Genomic DNA, 22,883 nt, shown 5'->3' on the forward strand with positions numbered 1-22,883 from the left:
TGATTGATTGATTGATAGTTTACTGTTGCAGGTATACAGCAAAGGAGAAGGGAGGAACCTGGCATTTCACCTCCATGGCAGTACATATCATATTTAGTTTTTTTTTTTTCTTTCTATTCTCCTCCTCTGGAAGCTCCCCCTCCCCCTAATTCATTCCTCCCATTAATTTCCTCTTCCTCCTCCTCCTCCTCCTTCCATCTCCATCTACTGTCTTGACTTCATAGTGTGGTTGTACATACATGCAGTTACTAACTTATATATGTAGTTAGCACCATATCTTGTAGTTTTGTATACATATTTAAACTATTTAAGTATTTGTATTTACTTGTTTTACACATTTGGCAAAGGATATCCTTGTTGCTGCCTCAGTGTTGCCAGATCTACCGAAATATGAGATTTACTGAAATTTTGATGAATCTCAGAAATATTTTTTTGTATATTGCTTCTCCAAATTTTCACGAAATAGTTATAAGAAGATACTGATATAATGCTTTTTAACTTAGTTTTATCTACATAACATATATCACAAGAACCACTACATATATATTAGAGTGTGTCTACCGAATTTTTACCGACCTACTGAATTTTCTCGCAATAATCTACTGAAATTTGGTGTACAGAGGGTCACAGTTTCTGCCACTTACCCACTTTTCCTCGGGGCACGGGCCGGGCAGGTGGTTAAACTATAGCCGAACAACTACACCTCCCCTTCCACCACTCAAGCCCCCCTACCCCCCAACACAAGCCTGGGGAAAGCCGTCTAGATCCTACCAAGAAAAAGAAGAAGAAAAAAAAAAGAAGGGGTCAGTCTTTGGTCAAGGGTGGGAGGATGTTGCCGTGCCGGGCCCTGCGCTCCACACACAGGTAAGAGCTCACTCAAACTGTCATGATCCACATATTTGTAAGAAAAGAATAAATAGTAAATGAATCACCTAAGCAAATTAATATAACTTGCCATGACTTAACAAACCTAACCTAACCTAGCTGACCTGACCTAATTTAACTAACCTAATGGCATAACTACATCTAAGCTAACCTGACCTGACCTGACCTAATTTAACTAACCTAATGACATAACTAAATTTAAGCTAACCTAACCTGACCTGACCTAATTTAACTAACGTAATGGCATAACTACATCTAAGCTAACCTGACCTGATGTGACCTGATTTAACTAACCTAATGACATAACTAAATTTAAGCTAACCTAACCTGACCAGACCTAATTTAACTAACATAATGGCATGACTAAATCTAAGCTAACCTGATCTGACCTGACCTAATTTAACTAACCTAATGACATAACTAAATTTAAGCTAACCTAACCTGACCTGACCTGACCTAATTTAACTTACTCTAACCTAATGACATAACTAAATCTAAGCTAACCTGACCTGACCTAACTAGCCTCACCTAACCTAACCTGTTCTCTGCTGCCAAAATATCATAAATGCAAAAAATCCCTCGACATATCTATCCCAGGGCACATTTTCAGAGAGCAGTGCCTCATGAACGATTAATTTGCAGTGGAAAGCAATATGTCAGTGTGTTGTATGTGCACAAAGCACTTCATAAAGCCCAGAGGTATCCCTTGCAGTAAGACGGATGTAGTTCTGTAATAATACTGCCTTGCGTCCCTCCTTCAGGCTGCTGCGGGCTGGGTCAGGCTGGTGCCGTGCCCTGCCCCCCACCCCATCACACACCCTCTTCCACCATCCCCCGCCAGCCCCTCTCATTGGCCAGGCTCGTGCCCTTGCCTCGGCAGCACCAGGGGGGCCAGGATGGGGGACGCCCACCGCAGACAATGACCGATACGAACATCTGCTGGTGACCTTCAAGGATGGGGTTCGCACTATCACCATCAATAGGCCGGAGAAGAAAAATGCTCTTACTGAACAGGTGAGTCATGGTAAATGTGTAGTTTACCTCCACCACCTTAAAAGAGGACATGCACCTTTATATTTTGGTTGATGAGTATTTTGGGGTGGCAGAGCTAATCTACGTATTTACCTGAGTAACTTCAACCTTCACCAGTACTGTTATTTTGCCCTGGATATTCCCGGACATCAACTCACCCCTGCCTCATGAGCTAGATAATCAAATTTATGGATTATAATGCTGGAAGTTTGCAGTTTCTTCGTTATAATATATGATGAGTTGCTGATGTTGGTAATGAATCTATTTATAACTGTCAAACTTGTGTGTAGTACTATCAGCATTTCATTAGTTTTTTTCATGGCAAAGGAGGCACTCAAGACAAAAATAAAATAAAAGTCTGCTAAGCTGTTCCTGCCAAAAGTGGGGGCTTCGTGGTGCAGTGGTTAGCACACTCGGCTCACAACCAAGAGAGCCCGGGTTCGATTCGCGGGTGGAGTGGAAAAATTTGGGCGGCTTTTCCAATACCCTACGCCCCTGTCCACCCAGCAGTGAATGGGTACTACCAGGTATTATTTGGGGGTTATGTCCCGTCTCCTGGGATCCGTTCCCTTCTCCTATAATTCTTTCCCCTTCCGTCTCTCTCCAGCATATGACCATAGATGTTCTGCCGACTAAACAAAACTTTCCAAACTTTTCCTGTCAAAAGTTAAACTAAAGGATATTATGAGCTTGATTTTTCCTGTAAAACAAAAAGAAGAAGTAGGGCAAGACGATATGAGGCTCACTGGCACAAGTTTAATTGCTGTTGAGATCTAGACAAAGGCTGCTGTTCTCTTTCCAGATGTTTGACCATGTTGTTGCTGCCCTTGACGAGGCTGCCAAAGACCCAGACACCATAATAACGGCCATCACCGGGGCTGGCAATGTCTTTTGTGCGGGCAATGACTTGTCAAACTTTCGAACCTGTACAATGAAACAAGCTGAAGAACTTTTGATTAGGTTTGACCAGATTATTTTTGTGCAATATCTCTTATTAAGTATTACAAGAGCATTTAATTTAATGCACAGTCACACAACAGGCTTGGTGAAAGTCATGCCATCATTAGTATTTTCATGACAGACACATGGGAGCATTTATTGACTTCCCCAAACCCTTGGTGGCCGTGGTGAATGGAGCTGCTGTCGGGGTTGGCACCACATTGCTGCCACTCTATGACTTGGTGTATGCCAGTGATAAGGTACTGTATTTAGATTTCAGAACACCTCAATTTAAAAACTGCTAACTGATAATTTGCTGCACCACTTAAGCTATGTATGAACCATAGTGTACTGTGTTATATATATTCTCATATATATATATATATATATATATATATATATATATATATATATATATATATATATATATATATATATATATATATATATATATATATATATATATATATATATATATATATATATATATATATATATATATATATATATATATATATATATATATATATATATATATATATATATATATATATATATATATATATATATATATATATATATATATATATATATATATATATATATATATATATATATATATTGTTGCTTTTTCAGGCTGTATTTCTCACACCATTCTCTGCCTTGAACATTGTTGCTGAGGGATGTTCAAGCTTCACATTCCCACTTTTTCTGGGTCAAGCAAATGCTGGAGAAATTTTGCTCTTTGGCAAAAAGGTGAGCTTACCTGTTATTATTTTTTATTTGAATTAATGTTAATTCAACTGAAAAACAGCTGCACATTACTCTTATGGTGGCAATCATCCTTCAAACAAATTTCATCTTTAAGAAAGTACTAAACTGAGAATACAAAGGGAAAAATACATGCTTCCATTGTATAGTTGGTAGCATGCTTAGTTACAATTCCAAATCCGGCCTGGGCAGCCATCACAGCCAACCCACCCTGGGGCAACTGTGCTCCAGTGTAATGGGTTCTCAACCAACACAGTTTGAAGGGCCAAAATGGGATGGAAATGGGCACCTTTTTGATTTTTGAGTTTCTGAACCTCTTCCTAAAGTTATGAAATGGTTTACTGTTTCTATTGTGTTTCTCAAGGTATCAGCTAAAGAGGCCAGAGACATACATTTGATAACAGAAGTATTTGAGGCTTCACGTTTATACGAAGAAGTGTGGCCACATCTGCAGGCCATGGCCAAGCTTCCCATCAAGTCCCTCATCTACAGCAAGGCTTTAACCAGGGATGTTTACAGGGACACACTGCACAAGGTGAGGCTCATGGTTTTTGTTTTGAAAGAACACACAGATACTCTTTAGTAGTGGTACATTTACAATAAAAGAGTGGCCAGCTAATTCAGGTTCGTGGTGTGGCAGTGGTTGGGGTGGCATGCTGTGGGTTACATGGAAGTGGAAAATTAGTACAGCTTCCAAGTCTCTACTGAAATTGAGTCATCAGATGCAGGAAATACTTTTATGCTTTTCCCTTTCCATGTATTTTTATGTTTTATTAATTTGTGCTTAGTTTTTTAATGTAATTATTCTTGCAGGTGAACAGTGCTGAATGCAAAAGGGTGGTAGAACGTTTGATGGGCCCCAGAGTTGATAACGAGGAGTATGAAAAGTATGTTGCTGAAAACTTTTGAGATGGCCACCCTCTCAGCAAGTAAGAATGCTTTGTAATTAGTAGTTACCAAATGTTACAATATATGATTTTATAAACAACCCTATACCTTTACCAGTTATTTCAACATCCTCTCACTTTAAGCCCTCTCATATGCCATCCCTAGCTCAGAGGAAACTAGCACCCATAGCTGGGCACGATAACATAAAACCTTATTTCCGATAACTGATAATGGAAAACCTTATTGGTGATAACCGATATTCGTTAACTGGAGACACAAATATAGGCGATAACCGATACCCAATATAAATCCACAATTCTGAATGGTACTAGCTAGCGATAAGTCCGATAGGCGAAAACGATACTATATTGATATTTCAAATAAAAAACGTAGATGAATTCAAATTTTCATTGGGCGGGACCACAATCGTAAACTAGTACCATTTATTTATTTTGTAATATAAATGTAAGAATATTCGAATAGTTATATTCTTAGATTCTTACCTGGTGAGGCTCTCTTTCATCTTCTCATAGATTTTGATGATCCTTCTACTCAGCATCCTCCTGGAGGGTACCTCTTTGCTAGGGTTGAGAGTGTGGACCATGTCCTTGAAGCTCTGGCTGTCTACAGTCTGTAGTGGTAACATGTTGTCCACCACAAACCTGACAATTGTTTTGTCAACGGTGGACTGCAGGACGGCGCTGCCCTGGGCCACGATGCCAAAGGTCTCAACGATGGACATCTGCCGCGTCTTTTTACTGGTTGAACCGCTGTTATCATCTGACTGGCCAGACCGGCACCTGCTGCGGCCACCAGTGCCTTGGTTGGCCGCGCATGCTTCATCAAACTTTATTGCCGTAGCAGGATGCATCCTCCTGAAGTGGCTCTTCAGGTTGGCCTTGGTGCTCTTGCTCACCTTCAACTCTGTGGTCTTGGGGAGGCAGGGCAAGCAATCGAAGATGTAGCTGTTACCAACCATCTTCTTATATCGCACCCACTGGTCAAGGAATGGCCAGGGTGACCGAAACTCAGGCTCACTAGAGTGACTAGACCCCACTGACTCTCCTCGTGACGAGGCCGCCGTCACTACTTATTTAGTTATTCTTACTTATCACCATTAACACTTAAACAGAAGCACTGAAGCACTGGGAACCGGAACACTGGCACTCACTCCGTCACTCAAGACGCAGCTGAGAGGCCACGCGCCACACCGCCATGTGTGCACGATAACACAAGCTGCTGGTCTCTGTTTGCGTTCTTTACAATGGGATCACAAATTTCAGGCAGTGAATAATCATATTTGGGGCAAAGTTAACTGATTTTTTCTCTTTAATATAGTGATTTTTGAGTAACATAAAAAATAACCTCGTGTTTTAATGTTGATGATCTAAATACAGGACCGGGCACCCGGGCCACGCATGCGCAGTAGGGAGGAGACAATGTTTTTTTCTGAGAGGCGGAAAACAGTAGCGATTATCGCTAGTTTGGTTGTAAAAGTAACGAAGATACTGATATATATATAAATAAGTAGTGGATGGCCGATAACCCAATTTTGTTATCAGCGATAAAGTATTGCGATAACGCCCAGCTATGCTAGTACCCCAATAGCTTAGAATCAGTCCTACTCTAAGCCTTTGGAGTGGTGCCCATGAATTTGTGAGCATCATCCTTTATGAAAGAAATATTGGGAGAGTATTCAGGTAATAGCTTATTGCATCCCAATTTTACTTGCATTATCAGCTTCAAAGTCTTCAGGGTTACAGAAACAAGGCAACTCATACATTCATTTATTCAACTTAATGACAATTATATAAGTGTTTCTCAAAGTCTTGTTATTGAGCAGATAATAGCATCTATACATGGGGCTGATGGAAAGTTTGTAGAGCAAGGAAGGCTGTGTCTTCCCACACCATTTGAATGCAGGGTGATAATGAATTTTATCTTGTGATAAATATTGAGGCAACTGTTACATAAAAGTAATCCCAATTCAAAAGGTGAAACATATATCGACAGAATAAACAAGTATAAAAGTATTTTGACTTCACTCACCAAGATTTAACTTAAAAAGCAATATAGTCTTGTACTTCGTATGTTGTAATAGTCCTGTGTTGAGGTTCGCCAGAAGTTGTTTCAGACAGCTGTTGAAGCACCAGTCTTTCTTTTCATGTTCTCGGGTATACAGTACTATGGCCTCCCATCTTTTAGGTAATAGTAAGTACACTTTCCTTATTGGTAGACTAATTTCAGTCTTCACCTGGTAATAAGCAGCTGTTGTTAAATTTACGATGCACAAGAGGTCATAGTCGATACCCAAGTCAGTTTGATCGTGTGATCTATTTCATCTTTATTTTTACATGATATGCAGTATACCACTTTATCTTGAAGGGTGCCTGTACCTAAAATATTTTGACTTTTAACGCTAGCGGGAGGCTGTACATAAAGCAAGCCCACGGGAAGGGCACTGGGTAAACCAGGAGCATTAAAATGTCCTGAAGAGTTAAATAATATATTTAGCATATTTACAACAGCAAATCAAAGGAAAATATTGGGAAGAAAACAAAAATTGGTAAGAAAATATCCGTAAATAAAACTCCTATTCACATGTCGTTCATAAAATGTTTGGAAGAAAATTAAGGTCAGTATAATGTGATAGGTTTTCAAGATCATACGTAACATATTTCACATCCTATTGCAACACATAACAATATCAGGTGACAGACACAATAAGGAAATTATAAAACATGTACAAGTGTGTGACCTACCAAACTAAGATTGCTGTGCTGGACAAGTATTGGCAACTAGGGGAGAATAGTGTCATACAAACTGCAATGACAACTTATTTCTTACACAATAGCTGTTACTTTTAATACTCCCTTCAGTTGGGGCCATGCAATATAACTGTTTGAACTTAGTGACTACTTTCCAGGCAATGAAGATCAGGGATAGTTCACAAACTCTGTCATTACAATACTTAACTGCAATTACCCACAACACAATACACAGCCCCATTCAGCAAGTGAGAATAAAGCACACAAGTACACAGACAGACCACCTTAAGTCCACAAGTCTACACATAATGTACAACTCTTAACATGAATCCCCTTCCCTACAGCCACTGCTTAGAAGGTCCTAATTCAAGACCTCAGTGCTGCCTCTATGGCTGCCAGGGTGCAACCTATTATGGATATGCCAAGTAATTTATGGCGTCGTGAAAACATCTTTGCCAGACTGTAAATGAACCATCTGCATCACATCCAACCACTTCCAGAATGAATTATGTTACAAATTAAAGAAGGAAATTTGATATGGGTCAGTATAATTCCAAGCAATGATACAGACCTTGATTGAGAGATGCTGGGGTAATGGAAAAGCAAAGAAGCTGTACATTCATGCCGGGAAGTATGATCTGTACACTGACTTTCACATGGTTCATTCTGCATTAGAAAAAATAATGGTTGGCATAGTGAGGCATCTTTACTACTTCCTCCTCAAAATATATTCTGTGACACTTCCAAATGATTATATCACCATCATAAATCAACGATTGAACGTAACATAAAAGACCACAAGTTTCAAATTTATACAATTTGAAACTATTAACAACTACATCGGTGCTCTCCCCTGAAACTATGAAAGAGGACAGTGCCTAATAAACTATTCTTTAGAATTTAATACAGTATATAAATATTGAGTAAGAAAATTATATGTAGTGGGGGACAGCCCCAAAGATTTGTCATATCAAAATAAATACAGTTGAGGAGGACTGCTGAAACATCTTAGTGATTACATAACAGTGAGGCCTACACCATGCAGATAACATTATGTACATTGTACATGTTACTTACTGGAATAAACAAGTGCTATATACATTCGTTATATATGCATCATTACCAGGACACGGCCTGCCCTGAACAGTGGCCCGGCCTGCAGCGCCCCCTACAACGGGGCCGCAGGCGTTGGCGGGTGGAAACCTTCTCTTTGAACAATTAATACTGTCCTGTTTTATGCCCGATGCCTGAAAATGTACAGGGCCCAACACTTGACAAATTAATGTATCAAGTGTGTGAATGAAACATCCACAAAGGTTAACCCTTCAACACCAAGTGCTTCAAGAAGCACTGGATGAAAAAAATTGGTAATGGGTTTGTTTCCTACAAGCAAAGTTGATCTGTTTATTTGAACTGTTTCTGTGTTCACGTATGGCATGAGCATAAAGCTTCTATTTAGCAAAATTTCTGTTTTGTTATCTTGCTGTTCTATACATAGCCTTCATCGGTTCTACTTAAAAAAAAAATAATAATAATTTTCCCTAAAAGTATGTTACTCAAAGTATAAATTACAGATTCTTTAGCTATCATGTTTTAGACATTTTCATTGTGGAAATATCTTTTTTTTTCAGAAAATACTTAAAATCTCTAGAATTTCCTTCCCTACATGCAAATCATGTTTTTACTGAAATTAAGACTCATAACAAATTAAAAATAAACATACCTGCAGTGGGGAGGCTGTTAGCGAAGCAGCACTGTTGACAACTAGGAGTCTGCGGCTGCCACCCCACAGGAATTAATTTTAACACAAACATCTTAACCGTTAATGTGGAATAACAGCAGTGCACCAAGAGAAACACCGTATGCAGAATTCATTTCCACAAGTCTCCAGAGAATCATTATTCCAATAACTTTACGGATATTCTAGAACTACCATTACGTACTTACATTTGGAATATGCTTAATTACTAGTTGCCATCATCAAGCATCTTCATTGTCAGTATCAATGTACAGTAAATACAACATGTGATCCCATAGTCTCTGCTAGGACATACCTGGTACAGATGATAATGTATTTCACTAGAAAAAATATGCAGAATATTACTTCATCTACATGTACTCTTACAATGGTAAGCCATATGGTGACAGTCTAACACAGTTCACTGATATTCTCTACATCACAGGCTACACAGCAGGTTAATAAAGAAATATAGATTCATCTGTGGGTGCCGTTACATGCAGAACACATCCATTAGCAAACAACGCTACTGGGAGCATTTCTGTGAGCATGGCCTGGCTCTCAGGGGAATTCCCTCCCTGCAATAAACACTGGTGCTCATGAACATGCTGTCGGGTGGTGGAAGCTTGACACTGGTGTAACAGCACTTGAAGACAGATAATCAAATAACTTGGAAAACTTAGCTTAGTGTCCATACTTTGAGGGCAGATAGTAATTCACTCGAGGTACACGTATCTCCCTAAAATAGGATCCTGTGAGTGCATGGATACCACTGTTTATCACATGTTCTAGAATTCAGTCCTGCAGTCACTCCTGATGAGGGGTTGTTGGGGAGCTTAGGCCATCTCCACATAGTTAGCTGGATAGAGACCCACCTGGCCATCCTTGCGGCCTGTGCACCAACCCTGCTCGTCTTCATCTTCAAGTTTGTCAAACACTTCCCCTGTGGATTAAAATGTCGCAAAGTATTGAAAACGAAATATTCAATTAGGAATGTGGATGAATATATTGAACATTCATAGTGTTACACAGAATATAAAAGATTTAAGGAAGCTTTAGTGTAGCAATGGCTCTGTGAGGCTGGGCTCAAAATCCATTGTGCAGGAGAGGAAAACTTACCAACTTTGAATGAAAGCTCATCAGCCTCTACTCCCTCATAGTCATACAAGGCTCGGACAGGAACGCCAGGCTTGTTGGGATCAAACGTACGGTCGCTGTAGTCCCATTCGTCGTCATCTCCCCCGCTCACTCCATTGCTGTGAAACAAACCGCATTTGTATGCAAGATGTACTTGACTCTCATTATCTGAGCAGCTTTATGGCACAAGAAACCAAAAACATGCGAGAGTAATGCATAAGCCATAGCATAAACCACTGGATAACATGTACATTTCTCAACAAGTGTTTTGATGAGGTTCAGACCTTGATTTTAGACAAGAATTTTATATTTATATAACATATGTAAAGTTTATCCTTGTGTGCATTCTCAGCAAATTGCTCTTTTTTATTGTTTTCAGACAAAGATAGGCAGGAAATAATCACAGAGGTCTCTGAAACTGTGAATTTTTAGGAAGATTTTTGTTATTAGAAAAAATAATGGAAATGAAGAAAAAAAATGTACAGTTGCCTCAAAAATTCAACCATTACATCAATTTTGTACTTCTCTGGCATCAGAATATTTGCACCATTAGTTTGATATCAGCTCTGTATTACCACTAAGTGCTGCCTAGCAATTTTGCTTGACTTCTGCATCCTCAAAGAGTTCAGAGGTACCCTGCCATGCCTGTCACAGGAAAGGAAATTCTGTAAACGGCACCTAAGACTTACTACAGAGGCTTATAAGCTGTTTTTCTTTATGGCATTACACTTCAAATCCTGCTAGTCAGTATGGATGCCTAGCACTTATGCAATAAAGAATAGGCCTGTATTGCTGTGTGCAGGCCCAACAACAACAAAAAATATGTGTCAGTACTCAGGCTGCTAAAAATGTTTGGAGAGGGCCCAGGATATGACCCAAGAATATTTCAAAACCCTCGCCGGTGTGATCCCAAAACATCTTCATAAAGCTATCAGACCCAAAGGACAAAGTGACAAGTAACTACAAGTGTTCTCATTAGTGTTTGTTTCCCAGTTTTCTTGCTGTCAAGGGAGCTTGTGATGTTGGAGAGAGTGAGATGTTCTGAATGTTTTGTGGCAACTGTCTGTACACAATACAAATCACAAGCAGATGGATATGTAGTTAGTGGATAGAATTGTAACCAAACTGAAAGCAAAGCCAACATGCAGTATGAACAAAGGCTGGTTTACAAGTAATTTACAATATAGGCAACAAAATGGTCAGGGAAGCTTTCTTGACCGGACAAAGAACTGAATGAATAATCTTGTTTGACCTTTAGGCATTGTATTGTTCAAAGTAGCAAGGCATTTTTTAATCATTCATGCAATAGTAGTTGCCTTGTTTCTCCACCACCACCACCAGCATGCAATGGTAGGAGGAGGCTGCAAAGACTCAGTTTATTGATCTTTAGGATTCATGCACTTTCTTACATCATAGAAATCTAGTTATTAAATAAGGAAACACTCATTGGTAAGTTGACACTTCACTAATAATGTGTTTGGGAGGGTCCACCCAAATGTTTCCTAATCCAACCATTGCAAGTAGAGATGGATAAAAAAGTTCCAGGCTTTGAGTTAGTTTGGTGGTACTTTGTGAGGGCAATAAGTTATTTACTCAAACATCGAATTCCAGGTCACTCAACACTTTAGAAACCGAACCAAATGCCACCATTCTAACTCAAAGGCGGATGTTACTCCCTCACTTTTGACTATGTGGATCCTCCTCATCATCGAAAGGATTAGGTGCTTCCTGTGACTCCTGTGGGTCGCTGAGGTGAAGGAGAGAGAGGGCAGGTCAGTATACCAGGGACAAAAGCTAATTATACACAGTAAGGAATGTAATGGCAGGTCACCAGCTCCCAAAAGGTACACTCTAAGGCTCTCTCTAAATGTTCGTTACCAAAGTGGAATACAATGAAAGATCCAAGTTCTTTAGGTTTCCCACTGATTGATTATGTCCCAGTGACATGATCATTAACCCAAAGCTGCAGCAAATACCACCAAGGCCATGAAGAATATTACAAATCATGAAAATTAAAGGCTGGTGTTAGAATATAAGTAATAGTTGAGCAATTTCACGATTGGACACGAAACAAAAGTATTTCATTTGGCAACTTGTCTACAAAGCCCACGAAAAAACCCAAAGCACAAGAATAAACAGCACGTCCCTGACTACTGTTAATATACAGACAATACTAATACCATTTTTAGAAGTGATGGAGATACTTTAATATGAACTGTAAAGGTGATAAAAAAACCTGTGTTTGTACATGTTGGAAACCACTGATGAAGTGTAAACAATGGAGAGCTTCACTAAAGGAAATAGATTACAGAATTATTTTTCCAACATTTTCCCAAACTGAACAAGCCGTCACAGAACTTTGTTAAAGCAGAACAGTATTTAAACACACTATATCTACTTATATTTGCTATTATATGAGTGGTTAGAAAATGTGATAAAAAGATATTACAGCAGTCTACTTGGCTGAACAGGGCAGCAGCAGCAAACAGCTGTTATGCTCACTACCACCACCAAGCAGTTTACACACTCAGGACCAAGACAGATGGAGAGGAATTGTAAAGATGGTGGAACTATTGTGACGTGATGTTATACAACCTTGTAAAAAGTCTTAGTATCATACCTTGCTGTTGATGATCCACAGTGTTAATTGCAATTTATTAAGAGTAGAATGACTTGTATAATGTTCTATTTCTGTGGGCAGTCTTTCCTCAGACAACCAGAGCCTCATGACTTGTGCTACCAAACCCTGCCTGTACCTTCCTTACCACATTATGGAAACCTTTATTATAATCTGAAGGGCAACACAAGGAATGCTTTTGCAGATGTCAAAGTGCCACAACATACATATCATTAATCATTAAAGAAAGCCTTAGTATTCAAATGATCAAGTAGTCCACAGAAGTGTACACTGGGGTGTGTGTTGCCTACCCGACCTTATGAGGCCATTCCCGGGGATCCCCTGAGCTAGTCTCTATACAGGCCCCCTTCCCATTCCGAGTATTTCACGGCAGGATCCATTGACTTGTGAAGTAGTCTCCAATTTGACGCAAAGTCTTTACAGTGAAACCCCAAGAACCTATATGAACAAATTTATTACCAAAGCCATCACTGCCTCTTCAAGACACTATTTAGTGTCCATATCTCAAAGCCATACAGTAAGACAGGGAACATAGGAGTCCTGCTATATCCACCATCAGCCTTCTGAGCTCATTCAGTAAGTGAGGCAGTCAGTAATCATTCAAGAGGCTCAGGATGTTCCAGGAGCCCACACACAGAACCCTCCAAGGGTTTACCCAAGGCCTGGTTTCATGGGTGGGCATCACGTCTGCATCATCCGCTCTAATCCCATATTAAAAAGAGGGGCCAGGGGACCCTTTCACTATCAGGATGATATGGGGTCCCAGAGGCTTTGCCCTGCACCCGTCACAGGTGGCAGGCTCGCCTAATGCAAATTCACTAAAGGAACCCACCCTGCAGTCAGGCTTTCCCACAAAACTGGTTCACAAAACTGGGTTGGGGTCGCAAGTGGAGTCTTGACTCCAGCCCTTTCCAGTTTTGTTTTTAGCTTGAAGGTTTTATTGGGAGGGTTGCAGGCCCCTCTCCAACTAATCCAGATTAGGGAATGGGCTGACTGCCAGCTGTGGGCAAGAACGCAGAGCCCCTGAGGAGATAAAAACCCAAGCCATCCTAAATAAATAATTCCTGGACCTTGTTTTAAAGTCATTACATATCATTAGGTTTAAGTAACAATTTCCTTATGCAAACCTTCAGTCAAGAAGCTCCTCACTCATCACAGAGGCATGCCACAGGCAAAAACCAAGAGTCATTTTTTATAGGTCAGGCAGCATGGAATTTTCTTATGTCAATCAGCAGATGCACAGCAATTCGGTTAAGTCCTTAGACAGGACTTGAGCCTTACTACACCCTGCAACGCAAGACTCTTGTACGTCTTGTCACCTCCCCTAAGCCTTCGCCTGTGTACCAGCCACTTAAAAGGCCAGACTCGAAATCCTTAAGTGCCAAGGAAGTGGACATAATTACAACCCATTTGATTAGGCCGGCAGAGTTAAACACTTCCCTGTCTCTGAAGTGAGTACAAACCAGCTCTGCAAAGACAAATCCTTAAGTGTACTTACTTGTACTTGCTACATCATCCCCTCACTTACCTGACGGCTGAATGTCGGTTGTTGTCTGAGGATTTGGAGGTTGCCGAGGTGTTGTTGGAGGGCCCTTTGACGGCCGTGAGTGTGACGTCCCCGCCTCCACTCACTGCCCCTTTGGTCCCCTTCTTGCTGATGCGGTGCAGGTCGGGTGTGTACTCCTAAAGGCAGGTAAATGTTATCAGACAGTGTTCTGTAAAAGTCTTCAGGAGAAAATGATGCTATTCATAAGCTTTAATGCAATGGTGCTGCACACTGGCCTGCAATGTTGATTTACAAGGCTGAAGCAAAATTAATTGATGCAAAGCCTTAGCTTTACTATTTGGAAAAGATTTACACTAAATTCCCAAAATAATGAAAATTAATGTTTAGCTTTGAATTCCTTTCTTTCTGATGAAAATGTGCTATAAAGAAGAATGCAAGATAAAAGTAAAATGACTGTCAGTTCTGTCAATGTAGATTATCCAATTGAAAGTACTATATTAAAGTCTGAGTCTTGTTGAATATTTCATGATAACTGACATTAACAGCAGTCAATAACTCAAGAAAATTGAATACAATGAATGATTTTACCTCATTTAAATGTTCTACTGCATGTACTTAAAAAAGATATATTACATAAAGTAACTTCATTGGTAAGTGAATAACTTGGTCATGAAGGCAGGAGCAGCTCACCACCACTCACTCATGACCTGGACAACAACAACAGTACACACATCCAGTGAAAGGGAATCATGTTAGTTACTCTATTAGGCAATAACTATGGAAGGTGCATGCAGACTTAATGGCCAACAGACTACTGCTACTTGTACTCCCACAACCACAGCTACGAAACAAAGAGGAGGACCTGAAATGGGTTAATAGCTAATGCTACAGCAGCTTGTCACTTCTGTCCCTCACTAAATTATTAACATTTCCTCACACATTTTATGGTGTGCACTTCAGACCATTTTGTAACCTTGACATAAATTAGTGGGCCAACAAAGGCAGATGAAAACTAGGGACACACTTTTCCCTGCCTCCACTTGTTCACTCTTAACCAGCTTCACTTCAATGTTAATGGATATCCTTATACACTTGCTTTGTTTCAAGCATTATGGATGTCCTCATACTTGCATGGAGGGCCAGCATGTGACTTTCAACACACTCACTTATAATCTTTAGTGTTTACACAGTGTTATGCTTCTAATGAGTTCAGTTCCTGACTTGTCTTATAGTAAAATCATTTTATGAACAAATGAATCAATTAACTAATTAGAAGTGAATGATAGGGAAAGGTCATCGTGCTGGCCCACTTTACAGGAAAGGCTCTGCTGCTTCCACTGGTTTATGGCAAATTCTGCAAAGCTGACTTGTCACCTAAAGTCTGGTCTCAGTCGCACTATTTTTTATAAGTGACTGCGTAGCAGCGATACACATCAAGAGCCACAGAGCAGGAAGCACTAAATAGCTCAACAGTCTAAGAAGCTCCACAAGTCCAGCATGTCCATTGTAAAGAAATAGAAATCCACTAAAGTCACTCAGGTCAAGTTAGAGGTGGCAGTTGTCGTCAATATAAGTGGTCCTTGAAAGCTTACAAGCTTTCTATAGGTGCTGAAAGTTCCATTTTCTAATAACTTACAAAAATAAGATAAAGTTGTCATACTGAGACATGAGTAAACAAAACAAGGTTTTTCTTTAAAAAATACTGCAAACAAGGTGAAAGTATTAGAGGTCTTCTTCCATGTGACATTTATAACTTGACTCTTATCACGCACTCACTATACTGATGCATCACAAATTTGCTCATGTGTGTATGTGTGTGTGTAATGTAAAATAAACTTGGAGGCATATGCTAACCTATGCACAGCCTCAGTGCTCATTTCCATCTCGGCTCTTTATCCTGTGAGGGGCAAAAACCCAGTATCCCGGGACACAGGGCAGGTGTGACATCCAGGTTACCACAATTAACCTTTCCCAGGTTTCCTTGGGTAATCACTAATCAACCACCCCAAAGGGAGGATGAACAGCGGGGTGAGGTGGGCGCTGACTCCCCCGGGTCTGCTGAATTGTAGTTAGGTGTGTATTAATTTTCTTTTATTTCACTAGTTTTTGCAATGAATTGGATTTTTTGGGTCTGGATACCTACAAAGATTTATATTTTCTATTCTTCCACTAGTTTTTGCAATGAATAGGATTTTTTTGGGTCAGAATACCTACAAAGATGTATTTTCTATGTGTAAGTACAAATTTGTAGTGCATCAGTGACCATGGCATGCTACTCTCCTTGAAGGGTGACTCATCGCCAGAGCTTTACCTCTGTACGTGTGAGTCTCAACCCTGAAATTGCCAACTCTTACACCAACCTTAGAGGGAACACCTGCAACACAACAGAGGGGAATACAGGGAGCGGCAACCAAGGGAGGCTGACGCGGGGCCCGACAGCCAAGTGGGGCGCGGCTAGTACATGGCAGTGGTAGGTGGCAAGACATGATTGGCTAGGAGTGTTAACGGGTATACAACATTATGGTACACTACATCATGTTAAAATATTGTGGGTCAGTAAGTTGTGGGTTATTGTTGTTGGGTGTTGGGTGTGTTAGTCTGTGGGAGGGCGAGGAGAGCAGGCTGGTGCTCAGTATGTACACAAGGAATGGATGGAACGGAGTACAGGTACTGTTAAACTGTTATGAAGGTTTTTTATTATTTTAAGACTGTGGTTGTGTGTGTATATGTGTGTCTGTGTGAGTGAGAAAACATGTAAAGAACCAACATTCAGGAAAAGTCAGGAAGGCTTCAGGTATCATGCAGTGCTCAAGGGACAGAAAGGTCAGGTCAGTGCAGGTGAGGGCAGGGTCACAGGTCTTGTTCTCCTTCCTTTCCTGCTTGACCTGACCTTTCTTAATGGCTGCTGTGACCCTGCTTTCTTTTCCCACACCTTCTGAATGACGTTAAACATTGTTGTAAGTGTGTATGATAAGTTTTAGTATGTTGAGTGTGAGACAGACTCATGAGTGACTGGTGGGAGTGTGAGTGTGATATAAACAGTGAGTATCATTACTGGTAGGTCATCTCCCACGGTGCGCTGGTTCAGCAGAGTGATGGCACCCTCGGGGATGTGTCCGCTGCGCTTGCCTTTGTTGCTTATGTCGCGGAATTCCTCAGAATACTCCTGCACACACACATGCACAGGGCCAAAAATGTGAATAAAAATGGAAAAAAATAAGAAAAACTAAACAAAATAGTCTATGACAATACAATGTCTGCTCTGGTCCTTTGATTGTTAACTGTAAGAGCAAAGCTGCAAAGCATCAACAACTACTACAGCACAATAAAGCTGTTTGGTGTTAGTTTGTACACAACACAAGCTTGCCTCATCTCTGAAGAACAGTTATTTAGTTCAGCACAGCATTGATTCAAGTTTACTTTTTAATAGATTCCTCACCACATGTAGTTTTAATTCTTTAACGAAACACAGTGACCATGTTGTCACTAGCCAGAACCGCTTCAATTCACTGGGGGATGAATTTGTTACACTCAAACCAAGGAGCAACAAAGCGTCCCCAAGGGAACAGAGAAGTACTCAGGGAAATGGATTTTGTATTACACCAGCAATTACTTTAATTAATCAAGAGCTATGTTGACCGGGCAAGCTCACACATTCATGGCAACAAAGAACACATTAGTCCACAACCACAACACAAATGACAGAACATTATTTTAACTACTCATGCAAATTTCCACTTCACAAATAATATGACTTCTCAACTTATTGAAAATCTATTTTATGATTATGAACTTTACTTTCATGCCAAAAAAAGTAAATAAATAAAAACAGCACAATGCAGTGCACATAAAGCACAAACTCTACTCTCTGAAGCCTAACACACAGAAGCTGAGTGACTGCACCGAGAGGTAAGGGTGACCTGGGCTGACCCCTTCACTGAGGCCATTGTGGACAAACATCTTGACCAATTGTACATTGGAAAATACTTTTAAAGATTTCAAATAATTTTAAATTTCTTGATTCTCATGAAACGATCAATTCCAATCAGCCTTACCAACTCATCAACACTGCGATAAACTTATTATGATGATCATGAAATTACATAAAACAGGAATCTACGAGTCACCAAAGTTTACTTCAACCTACATTAGTAAGTTAAGTGACCTGCACCATCGGACAGCATCACATGATGGAAACGAAAAGTAATTTACGGCACATGGCCATCAGAGTGAGTCTATCACAGGTTACAGTGCATCTCGCCGCCCCCCCTGCCTCAGCCCGGCACTAACCTCAAAGTTCGGCCAGTTCATGGGCATGTTCACCCCGTGGTTGTTGCTCCACCACTTAAGGTCCTTCTCATAGTCAGCGTTGGCAACAGTGTGGTTGAACTCCTCGTAGATTCGTGGTAACCTGCAATGGAAAGGAATCTTTTCACATTGTCTCTTCAATAAAAGCAATGCATTAAGACTGTCTACATGAAAAGTAATACATTAAGGTCTTGTCATGGTGACCTAAAATGATGAAATATCTTTACTGGCTGTCTCAGCCTTCAACCACTCACACGCTTCATCATACCTTGCATCGTTGGATATGTTGAGGCATTTATGAGTGGCAAAGAGCATTTCCTTGAAGAACATTAATCTCTTGGACTCTGATTCCTGCGCCTTTTCAAATACATGCGTCATATCCTGGAAAGAGACAAGGGCAGAGATGTGCATGACCAGCACTGGAAGACTTGATGCATCATGTGCTCACTGAAGCCCCTCATGAATTGTGTAAGGTGGAAGGCAACACTGGAGACAACAACTCACCTCAATATACTTTGGATTGTAGTCAGATATTTCTCTTAAGGCGGCTTCATACTTTTCTTTTCCTCTCGCCACCTCTTCCTTGGCCTTGGAGACTCGGTCTGTTAGTTTCTTCATCTGCAACGAGTTGATGAATGAGCATTCTCTGTTCACCTACACTACTGAGTTGGCAGTAAGCAATATATATATATATATATATATATATATATATATATATATATATATATATATATATATATATATATATATATATATATATATATATATATATATATATATATATATATATATATATATATATATATATATATATATGTGTGAACCAGTCAAAATCAGCTCAAACAAAATTCTAATGTAGAATAAGTTTTTAAAAGCAGAAAGAACTTCAAATCATTGAAGATAATCGACTAAATGTCTTGAAATTTAAGTATACAGAGAAAGTTTTGAAGTAAGCAAATTTTTCTTTGATGAAAGACAATGTTTCATAGTGTGCAGCATTTGCTTGTGTTTCTGTTGCTTACATTACCAGATGAAGGTCAATTGGTGGTTACCTTGAGGTGCACAAGCAAGACCCTTTACTCAGAGGAATTAGCTCCCAAGCTTCCAAAATGCAAGCTGAGTTGCATCTTTCAAGGCCGCTGTGATGTTTGATATATTAACCAATGTTATTTGTAAAGGGTGCCACTCACTTGGTATGTAAACAGAATGGTAATATCTGTACAGTGTAAACACACAATTATTCAACCACAGAAACAATTATAAAGTCCATCCAACAGTTATCCCAGAAAACCTTAAATTTATCAACAACCAACACGCTGGTACTGAAATTTTTAGGAATATTAATTTACCATTATAGAGTGCAATAAAAATTTCTATAGGAGTGTCCACAGTTTTGTTACTACACAGTACGGAGCGCTGCACACGCTTCCTGGGCAGCGATTCCTTTTACTTGCACGAGGGAAGAAGTTTGACCTTCCATCTCATCACTTGCCATAACACTTCCATTAACACTAAAAAAATCTTCCATAAACAAATGATTCCCACTTTCATGGCTCTTGACTGCAAACTGAGGCATAAAGAGATGACACAGGTTGAAAGTCTATTGGAAAGCATCCCAAAGAAGCTTAAACTGAAAGAATCAACCACTAATTCATGTGTTCTCCTTCCTTCCCTGCTTGACCTGACCTTTCTTAATGGCTGCTGTGACCCTGCTTTCTTTTCCCACACCTTCTGAATGACGTTAAACATTATTGTAAGTGTAATGGGCGGGTTTGTCGGTACAATGCTCGACTCGCAATCACAAGGTTATGAGTTTGATCCCTGCTCACGGCAGCTTCTTGGTGGCCCTAGCAGAGCTGTATGGTATTGGCTAGCCCAGGGATAGCCATTTCATTGCTTTCTTTTATTCTATTTTTTTTTACAATGCCTCAGCTTTCATGCTGCTGCTTGCATAAGAGTGAACTTGAGTAACTTAACTGTGGATACTCCTATAAAAATGATCACACATAGTTTATGGATGCATTATTTCAATCACTCCCTGGGTAACATCTTCATCAAATCACTAATGAGCTATACCTCCAAATTTCTGCAATATATGAAACAATAGAAATACAAGTGTTTGTCTGCCTCAATACTTTCCACACAACACAAATTATACAGACTACAAATCACAAGTTGAGAGGAAGAGAAGGTGGATGGTTTCTGAGCAGTAATGGAACACAGAGTCAAAGCAAGCTGTGGGGAAGCAAGGCTGGGAAGCCGCATGGTACAAGCCTCACTACTGCACACCACGAAGAGGAAGGAAAGGGGACAACAGAAGGGGGCAGGAACACCCTCGTCGTGAATCTCTTGTAAACTCCGGCAGAGCAAGACCACCGTTGGGTTGTAATTGCTAATCAGTGGACACCATTCTAGTCAGTGCTCTTATCAGGGGAAAAAATACTCAAGGAAACTGAATTGAGGTATAAAAATGGAAAAATTGTCAAAGTTAATATATAAAACATTATCTTGACACTCTTTCCTTTATAAACCTCAGCTTAGTTTTTGGGAGGAGTTTCCCCTGATGTGGGCAGTGACTGGGATGGCACGCACAGACTGAGGGACACGGCAGCATTAAGGCGTCTTGAGAGCACTGCTACGCGCTTCCTGGCTGCGGCTACACACACGGAGCTACGAACACAGCAGTATCTCCACCAATGGGATATGCACGGACTTCACTATGTGATGAAGATGCACCTAGAGACTCTACTCAGCTAAAGTGTCTGCATGGATGGTAGTCAAAAAGTGTCAATGCTTCACCTCCAAAAGAATAACAAATAAGAACTTGTCTTAAAAAATTGCATTAGTGGTGTAAAAAGTAAAGGTAAAGAAGTTATATCCTCCGTCAATAGCAAGTCCACATTCATGCACGGAGTGAAGCCTGAAGCTGACGCTGGCCGCGCGGGGACGCCTCCGTCTTTGCAACTAATCTTTCTTGGTTCAATGAGTTATTGTGAAAAAGGTGAGAGCAAGATCTTTCCACGAAGAAATATAAAATCATTAAAGATGGATTAAATAATGGAAATTAATGAAAAATTTATAACAATGCCTTTTTGAAAAAGTACTTTAGCACTTGTTGTTCAGAACAGCCATTATTATTATTTATTTAATTTCTACATGAGGATATGGAGGCAGAAATTTAAAGTGTATTTCATGAGGATGTTGTTATTAAACAAGAGTCGAGGTAATTTTAGTATTTTCGTTACTCACAACCATCATCCCATTCACCACAGACCCACATAGAGTCATTTACACATGCCAGACAGAGATGCCACAGGCACAAAGGCTGCTGTGCTCTGCAAAATGAGGGAACTTTGATTTATACTTGTAGCATTCTGAATAATGAAAGTCACTGGCAGTCTACATTCTGTTCAGTCTCTCTGGCATGTGCAGTTTGTTTTAAATGTATTCTGTGGGGGTTACTTTTAATTAATGTCAGTTATCTGGGAGGGAGGAATCTAAGGAACACTTCAAAGCTTGTCAAGTTTCATCAGTTGACTAGAAAGATATTTTTTCTGCTGTTTTTCCATGCAGCTCCAAAATGAGCACCTTGGGCCTGGCCGTCCTTGCCTCAGCGGTGCAGGCAACACAGGCGCTGCCGTGAGCGAGCCCAACACGCTCCGTGGTGCCGCCACACACCGGCCGGCCACTCGGTGCAGAATGCCAAAGTGATGTTTGGTCTAATTACTCCAAATATAACAAAATGTCTGAACTCAACAAACTAAGAAGCAACCCAATAAGGTAAACAATACCAACAAACTTTACCAAGATTGTAATTACTGAAAAATAACGATAAAGTCATGCTGTGTCCTCTTCTCCACAAGTGTGAGTGGCTTCACTCCAAAAGGAAAAAACAAATGAATAAATAATGATGCAAAAACACCCGACAACTGTTTTACTGTGCTGTGCCTTAATTAAAACGAAGCTGTAATGCTTATGGCAGAGCAGTCTGAATGCAAAGTTCCATGCAAGATGAAAACCTTACTGAGGCCAGAATTCTAAAAAAATAAATTAAATTATAACCAGTTTAGCATAAAACTGTAGTATTGAAAGGTTTGCAATCACTTCTGATGTTCTAAATATGGAAGCTGATGATCCAGAGTGAGGCCTCACTAGTATTCACCTCTCTTTCAGATCCTCTCAGAATTCAGGCCCAAGTATCCGTATGACTAGAGGGAGCATGAGAAAAAGGGTTAACTAATTCAGACAGTGAGGGTCATCCACTCACTCCTG

General features: G+C 40.1%; 2 protein-coding genes across 12 annotated transcripts in view; one reads left to right on the forward strand and one right to left on the reverse strand.

The window, feature by feature from the left end:
* The first annotated feature begins 611 nt into the window (after window positions 1-611).
* LOC127007880 (enoyl-CoA delta isomerase 2-like) lies at window positions 612-22,666 on the forward strand. Of its 2 annotated transcripts, XM_050879324.1 has the most exons (8): window positions 612-864; window positions 1,647-1,899; window positions 2,720-2,877; window positions 2,999-3,116; window positions 3,493-3,612; window positions 3,992-4,162; window positions 4,441-4,556; window positions 22,185-22,666. In XM_050879324.1, exons 1-7 carry the CDS (start codon window positions 830-832, stop codon window positions 4,534-4,536), a joined length of 951 nt encoding a protein of 316 aa, XP_050735281.1. In that variant the 5' UTR covers window positions 612-829; the 3' UTR covers window positions 4,537-4,556; window positions 22,185-22,666. The 2 variants fall into 2 exon arrangements, with proteins under 2 accessions (XP_050735281.1, XP_050735280.1); XM_050879323.1 differs by lacking the exon at window positions 22,185-22,666 and having other exon boundaries at window positions 4,441-4,628.
* Window positions 7,008-22,883, reverse strand: part of LOC127007879 (protein kinase C and casein kinase substrate in neurons protein 2-like) — a 147,450-nt gene continuing 131,574 nt past the window's right edge. For 8 of the 10 annotated variants that reach the window (XM_050879314.1, XM_050879317.1, XM_050879313.1 and 5 more), the window contains 8 exons: window positions 19,116-19,229; window positions 18,880-18,992; window positions 18,594-18,714; window positions 17,359-17,469; window positions 14,325-14,479; window positions 11,840-11,905; window positions 10,141-10,277; window positions 7,008-9,964 (listed from right to left, as the gene is read on the reverse strand). In XM_050879314.1, the coding sequence (XP_050735271.1) occupies window positions 9,858-9,964; window positions 10,141-10,277; window positions 11,840-11,905; window positions 14,325-14,479; window positions 17,359-17,469; window positions 18,594-18,714; window positions 18,880-18,992; window positions 19,116-19,229 (924 nt within the window). In that variant the 3' untranslated portion in view covers window positions 7,008-9,857. The remainder of the gene's footprint in view (window positions 9,965-10,140; window positions 10,278-11,839; window positions 11,906-14,324; window positions 14,480-17,358; window positions 17,470-18,593; window positions 18,715-18,879; window positions 18,993-19,115; window positions 19,230-22,883) is intronic. The other 2 variants (XM_050879322.1, XM_050879321.1) reach the window with 2 other exon arrangements.

The sequence above is a fragment of the Eriocheir sinensis genome, chromosome 36, assembly GCF_024679095.1.
Source record: "Eriocheir sinensis breed Jianghai 21 chromosome 36, ASM2467909v1, whole genome shotgun sequence".
In the NCBI taxonomy this organism is placed as follows: domain Eukaryota; kingdom Metazoa; phylum Arthropoda; class Malacostraca; order Decapoda; family Varunidae; genus Eriocheir; species Eriocheir sinensis.